At 33.0% G+C, this 7,784-nt stretch overlaps 1 protein-coding gene across 1 annotated transcript; it reads right to left on the bottom strand.

The window, feature by feature from the left end:
* Positions 1 to 1,739: 1,739 nt before the first annotated feature.
* LOC145611898 (uncharacterized) lies at positions 1,740 to 5,583 on the bottom strand. Its single transcript, XM_081667281.1, has 3 exons — positions 5,399 to 5,583; positions 2,728 to 2,927; positions 1,740 to 2,270 (listed from the first exon to the last, which is right to left on the bottom strand). Exons 1-3 carry the CDS (start codon positions 5,486 to 5,488, stop codon positions 2,015 to 2,017), a joined length of 546 nt encoding a protein of 181 aa, XP_081523407.1. The 5' UTR covers positions 5,489 to 5,583; the 3' UTR covers positions 1,740 to 2,014.
* Positions 5,584 to 7,784: the final 2,201 nt, after the last annotated feature.

The raw sequence follows: 7,784 nt of genomic DNA, 5'->3' as shown, positions 1-7,784 counted from the left end.
TGAGTCAGGTTTATGTGGGTTAATAGATGGTACATTCGGGTTCGAGTTAGTGCTGAGTTGGGTTTTGGTTCAAGTTCAATTCCAATAACTATCTATGTGCTCAAGTTGAACCTATATAATTACGCCTTCCATTATTTGATACGCATTTTCAAGATTTTATTAAACCTACATATGAGCAATAGAGAACAAAAGGTATATAAGCTGAATCGGATTGTGGGTTTACATATTTGTACCACTATATAAGTTGAACAAATGGCATGTAAATTTTATTAAACCTTCCATGACTCGGGTACATGTTATAATTGGGTCGGGTACTAGTTCGGGTTCAGATTATTGTTAGTTCGGATTAAATCGGTTGATGGCTACTCTCAGGGTGGGTGCAGGTTCGGGTTCAAGTCAAAAAGTATTGGATCAAATTGGTTGTCGGTTAATTTCAGGTCAGGTTTAGGTGGGGTTAATAGGTCACTAGTTTCACCCTATTGTCCGGGTACAGGTTGGGTTCAGTTCATTGCCGGTTCAAGTCGGGTTCTCGGGTCGAATTAGTGCCGAGTTGGGTTTTGGTTCAAGTTCAATTCCAATAAATATCGATGTGCTCAAGTTGAACCTATATAATTACGCCTTCCATTATTTGATACGCATTATCAAGATTTTATTAAACCTATATATGAGCAATAGAGAACAAAAGGTATATAAGCTGAATCGGATTGTGGGTTTACATATTTGTACCACTATATAAGTTGAACAAATGTCATGTAAATTTTATTAAACCTTCCATGACTCAGGTACATGTTATAATTGGGTCGGGTACTAGTTCGGGTTCAGATTGTTGTTGGGTCGGATTAAATCGGTTGATGGTTACTCTCAGGTTGGGTGCAGGTTCGGGTTCAGGTCATAAAGTATTGGATTAAATTGGTTGTCGGTTAACATCAGGTCAGGTTTAGGTGGGGTTACAGGTAACTAGTTTCACCCCATTGTCCGGGTACAGGTTGGGTTCAGATCATTGCCGGTTCAATTCGGATTCTCGGGTCGGGTTAGTTTTGACAGCTCTCAGTAAGAGTATATGTTATCTGCAATAATTTCAAGTCGCTTTTAATAACTTGCTAATGTTAGGTTTGTGATACCAAAAGTTGAACTCCAAATTATATAATCTATAATATCTCAAACCTAACAATGAAAACATGACATGATAGTAAACATGCTCGGATATATTATTTATGTCATTTAGACCTAAGCCCACTCTAGCGCTATTTGAGCTAGGCCGGTTATTAAATTTTGGTGTGTGTTCGGCTCCTTTTTTGTTGCTAAATGTTTGGTCCGATCCATAATCACCTCAACGAAGAGAAAATGGCAAAAGAAAATGGAAACAAATCTTTCATGTGTTTGTGCATGAAAATGAGAAAGGGTAAGAAAACTTCTATCACCACCACCCTCCCCCTCTATGATAGTCAAGGCGATCAATGATAGTCAAGAGTTTCAAGGGTTTGGTGAAACCCTGAATAAGAGATCATGGCAGAAAAAAGTAGGAGACACATATGGTTAAGGAACTAAAAAAAAGACTCGAGTTAGTGAGTCAACCAACAAGCTTTAAACAAGGGTCAGCCTCCTTAACAGTAAAACGCCTTCGGCCTTCCCCTGCAACAACACTAAGAATAAAATCTGTCATAAGCTTTGCCTGCTGTGAGCTGAAATGTGCATGATATATTCATCCATGAATCACACAAAATAATTCAGTAATCACCTAACCGAATGACAATTCACAAGTTTTTTAAAACTATTACAACAAATCAACAGTGGCAGCCAAATCACAGGAATGTACACCAATACTACTATACTAGAATTCTAGAGTAGAGCAACAAGGTTAATTTCACACCTAATTATGTGTAAACCTAACGACAGACATCGTTACAATTGTTCATTAGTAGATACTAGCAATGCCAAACACCACGAGACTACAAGACGATACAGAAAATTCATCAGCAAGAAATGTATGTTAACAGGATATGCATCAATGATCTCACAGGTTACCCATGCGCAACCCTGTGTCTCCGGGTTGTTTAGGAATAAAGTCCACGCTGGCCTTGGAGTAGCTGACGTAGTACAGTTCAGAGATTATGCCAGTAAAGACTGTAAATGCAGCACCAGCCGCAAACACTCCCTTCCTTAGTGTCTGGCAAGAAGGTGGGCTATTTAGGACACTCCTGTATTTGGTGTGGTAGGCATTTCTTACAGAACCCGCAAGCAGACATGCCTCAGCGATAAGGAAAAGCAACCTGAATCATTAGCAACACAAAATTTGATAAATGATAAGGACCAAATAAGTTCAGATAAGTTCAGATAAGTTAAGATAAGTTCAGATCAGTGAAAATCAGGTGAACAGAACACACCCTAAACAACAGCTTGAAGTCTACAGACTTCTTTCATTTAAAAACCTAATATAGAGCATTCTTCTGTTAAAAACAATCAAAGTTTTCCTTTTTTTTCACCTGAATTCGTTCATTTGGCTATCCGATCTTAGTTTGATAAAAAAAATGAACTTGGGAATCACTGTTTCAGGTTATAGGAACTTTTTTAAACATGTAATTCAAAGTAAACTCGGAAAACAACCAATTATGTTTACGATACACAAGGAAACAAAGTAAGCATATCAAGATAAATTAGTTAGTACATATGTACTCCTTATATGGAAGTTATCTATCAAATTTCGGAAGAAATGAAGTTGGTACATACCAGCAACTAATGAACAGCACAATGGCCCATGTCCTGGAACCACCAGGTCTCAGACCTCTGCCACAACAAAGGCATCGGCTGGTTAACATTACAAGAAGTTGGCTAACCAGGAGGAGTAAAAAAGCCCCAACACCTAACCCTGTTGATACATCTGAATCATATTTGCAGTAAGCTTCAGTCCCTGTATTAACCAGTGAGGCCTGTAACCAAAAAGAAAAAACAAATAAGTTACTGAAAATACAAAGCTAACTTAAACACATAAGCTCCCAATCCTTTTTATTACTTTTCTCAGCTATTTAATGTTTAATACTATTACTTTCCTCAGTTCTCTAATATAGTCGGCAATCCCAACGTCAGTATCCCATGAAAAGCCACTGTAGAAACATGGTGTTGAGCTGTGCCAAACTGCCAATTCACATAAGGCTAGTATTTTGAAATATAATGAAAGTTTTGATTGGATGAGCCGGGATATTTTAAAACGATATTGTATCTTAGATTCATAGGGTGATAGTTAATTGTATGATAGGATGAACCATATTTGAAATAGAAATTATCCCTAGTCAATTTGGTATAAGCCAATTCATGAATCAAAGACAGAAGAATTCAATATGCTTATGAGAAAATTAATGATGTTGAAGGTTCTTCCTATCATGGATTCTATTAGGAAGTGGTTTTAAAGTAAATTAGTAATTATAATATCTTAGTTCATGTCCCAAACCTGTAATTTCCAAACTGATCTGCTTAAAAAGAAATGAAAATGGAAGATGATTTCTGACTTCTGGAAAACCTTACAGTTAAGGACTAAATCTATACCAATCATGCTAACTTGCTGAAATGTTACAGGAATGGAACTAGATTGTGTTGGGTGTAATTGTAATAAGGAAGATATATTCAGACTTCTGGAAAACCTTACAGTTAAGAACTAAACCATACCAATCAAGCTAACTTGCTTAAATTTAACAGGAACAGAACTAGATTGAGTATGTGTGTGGTAATAAAAGGGAACATAATTCTAAGCTTACAAGGAATAGGAAAACAGATGGAACTTGGCCAATCATGAGCTTAAGATAAACAATTAAGTTAAAATATAGGCTGAAAAAGGAGAGAGGAGTGACGAGCAATGCTTAGCTTGATGAATAAAATGTGTCATAAATGACTCTTATTACAGTAATGAAATTCGAAGTATGTTCTATATCTGAGTTCCCAGAATCCCAGATAGATACGCATTACATAATGTCATTATTGAACTTTTTAAACTGAGAGAGTCTACTATCTGCATCAAAATTATGGCGCGACATGAAATCTTACTATTGTGCAATTTCACATTTCATTATTCCATTGTTATCTTGAAAACCTAAATCGTGAATTTAGACTTTTGATAATTGATCTATGACCAACAAACACATCAATGGATATGACTGATGGGGATGAAGCAAGTCAACAATTATCATTATTCATTCCGAGTTCATGTACCTATGAGTGATTCTCATTTCTTTGCTTGTATTCTTAAAAGTTAATACAAAGGAGATAATAATCTCCCACGATTTTGTACAATTATGTTCACAGACCTCACACTACAAATCTACAATACTAGGGGGATAATATCTCCCATGATTTTGTACTATTATTAATTTATTATATCCACACTACGATAGTTTGTATATACATACTTCCCCTATTATCAATTATATTCCTAAGCTTCTTCATAACTTCAACAAAACCCTTAAGCTTTACAACCTTAAATTAAGATACCTAACCAATTGTCTATCCAAGATAAGTCTTCCCTACATGATCAAGCTTAAACTTTGCATCCAAAACTTTCATTAACAATAATAGTTTCATCAACAATATCCTAAATTATGCTAAATTTTGAACAAAAAAACTTCCATTATGCATCGGTTTTGACAGTAACTACCATGATACCGACCCCTAGTTCGAGTTAGATACTTACTTGACATATGATCATTGAGGGGTAGCGTTCGATCTCAACTTGATAATTTACTAAGGCAATCCAACAAGTTAAAAAGGCAACCAACATCAATCTAATTCGAACCGACAGTTGAGATTACTATACTTGAGTATTCAAGCATATATTTGTAGCAATCACTCACTCGGTTTTACTAGTAATATTCAATGTAATCACTTGGATCCTACTCATGCAAATCAGGCACAAAAGTACACAAATCCACTGGAACACCCAGCCAGATTTGTGTTGACATAAACCCCAAAAAAAAAAAAAAAAAAAAAAAAAAACAACAATACCAAATCCTTAATCCAAAAATGATTCGAACCAAGAATTTATCTCCAGTAGTCCAAAAACCTATAAAAAAAATCAACAATAATCTCCCAAACAATTATTATTATTATTATTTTTTTTAATTATCATTTTAAGAGCAAAGAAACACATACAACAACAAATACTACGTAATTTAATTAGCACAAAATTCCCCACCAAAAAAACAAAAAAAAAAAGTTGGCAAAGATTAACTAAAAATAAACCCCATAACTCAGGTTATCAGCCAATAATAAATAACTGTAAACAACAAGAACCCAGAAAAAAAAAATTCACATTTAGCATAATACATGAAGAAAAACAAGATTTTCTAATCTTTTTAAGGGGTTTAACAATATAACCCACTTATTCACTTAATTTAATATTGAGAAAACTTACAGTGCTTCTCCTCTGTTCAGCAGCAACAGCAAGAGCAAAAGCAATCAAATCAAGCACAAACACAATCACTAACAGCAGTGTTGAAGCCATTCTAAATTAACCCTTTTTTTTAGAGAGAGAAACAGAAAGATAGAGAGAGAAACAGAAAGCGTTGAGTAAAAGGAGAAGTTGTCAGAAAGAGTGAGGATAAAAGAAGCAACAGAAACAAATACAGGGGAAGATTAGTGAATTAATTAAGTTTTTAACTTTGAATTAATGATTTTTATTTTATAATATTTTTTTTTTGACGAGATTTTTATTTTATAATAAATGTACTTTAAATTATAATACAAATGATACAAGTAATTGATTTGGTAAATTAGATTGAAGTCCACTCTCATATATTCACGCGCTTCTTGTAATTCCCATCATCCCTATTTTTTTAAGTATGTGATTTGTTTCCCTTTTTTGGTAGTATTACTTAAATGGGAAAGGAAGGGTCCAATGAATTCTATTTTTCTTGTTATAATTGAGAATAAGGAAAATTTGTAAATTACCACTCAAAAAGGAGTCCTATTTTGAAATTACCACCCATTACAACTTTTATTTTAAATTACCACCTCTTAAATAAAAAAAGTTTTCAGATTACCACCGATTTTAGATTTCCGGTGGAAATTCCGTTTGAGGGCCCCACATTATTAACTTCCCTCCTTTTTTTATCTTCCTTTCCCTTGACCTAACCTTCTGATTGTTAAATTAAACTCAAAAAAAAACTTCTCTCATCAGTTCCTTCAATTAATTAATCCAAAAGCATCAATCTTTTCCCTCTTCCTTTAATTCTCTGTCAAATTCGCAACTACCCCTAAAAGGGTTGAATCAAAACCCTAACTTTTCTTTTTGATTTTTTTTTCTGCAAATTGAATGCTTTATTCTCCTCCATTTCTGCAAGACATAATCCAAAAACAAAAAAGGAACTAGCTTACAACTTTATTCAACAATAAATCATTCAAATATTTCATTGACAAAACACAACACATAATTTACAATTATTCAACATAATAAACAATTGTTCAACAAAATTGGACAACATCAAGTCGAATCAGCAGAAATCTAACAGAAACGCCCAATTAATTGGCGAAAAACCCTAAATTATGAAGTTGTGGATTTATACCTTAGATGCGAATTGAAAGTATGGACTTCAGTGGATAAATTCTTCACACAGTACCAGCTGAAAATTGAGGAAATTTGGCAATTGGGGCAAAAGTTGTGATTTGAAGTTGGAGAATTTATAAACAAAAAAAATCGGGGAGAGAGAGTCAAAAGAGTCAAATTAGCAGTTATAAGCCATTGTGTGGGGCCCTTAAACGGAAAATTCCACCGGAAATCCAAAAAAGGTGGTAATCTGAAAACTTTTTTAATTTAAGGAGTGGTAATTTAAAATAAAATTTTTAACGGGTGGTAATTTCATAACAGAACCCTTTTTTGGGTGGTAATTTACAAATTTTCCTGAGAATAATGTAAAATTTTCTATTATTGATAAATAAATATATCATTCACAAGACACAAGTGATATGCTTTGTTTGTTATGGAGTATTTATTGTGCACTAGGTTTAATTTTGTATTGATTATTTTGTTTTCTGGATTTGAAATTTAATTCTTGAAATTATTGTTTTTGGAATTGTCGCTTATATATATTGAAACTTATTACAATATAGCATATCGAACTGTAAGAATATAAGAGGTCGGTAGTTGTTAAAATAAAGCATCACGTGTAAACGTAAAAGATTAATTGTAATTGTGCACACGACGCATGCAAGACAAGTGCTAATTACTCCATGTTACAACAATGTTTAGTTTCCATCAGCTTTATACTTGTACTAGTTGTGCCAAATTAACTTTACAAAATTGTTGGTATAGATGAATACATTGATGATCAACTATGCCAATAATATTAAACTTAATATATTCCTGTAGATTTTAAAGAAAAAAAAAAGAAAAAACCTAGCAATGCCAGGTGGTATATAATAATATATATTTTACGAGAAAATTTATGCCTTTAACTATTTGAAAAAATTATTGTTTATTGATTCCAGAAAATCAATTTATTAGGAGTTATATATATATATATATATATATATAATATATATATATATATATATATATATATATATATATATATATATATATATATATATATATATATATATATATATATATATTTCACCTTTGCATTTTCGAGTTTACAACATTGTAATTTATTATTCGTTATTATTTTTATATTTTGAATTTTACCGCCTTTTATCAACCAAATTCCCTCCACTTTCCTCAAGAAGTTGTGCTATAAGCAAAAGTAACAAGCAAAAAGCAACTAATTGACTTTGATGCAAAACTGAGGATAGTGCCAACA

This window comes from Chenopodium album, chromosome 24 (assembly GCF_948465745.1).
Source record: "Chenopodium album chromosome 24, dcCheAlbu1.1, whole genome shotgun sequence".
Taxonomy (NCBI): domain Eukaryota; kingdom Viridiplantae; phylum Streptophyta; class Magnoliopsida; order Caryophyllales; family Amaranthaceae; genus Chenopodium; species Chenopodium album.
The sequence above is the reverse complement of the archived record's forward strand: the minus strand, read 5'-3'. Positions and strand labels throughout refer to the sequence as shown.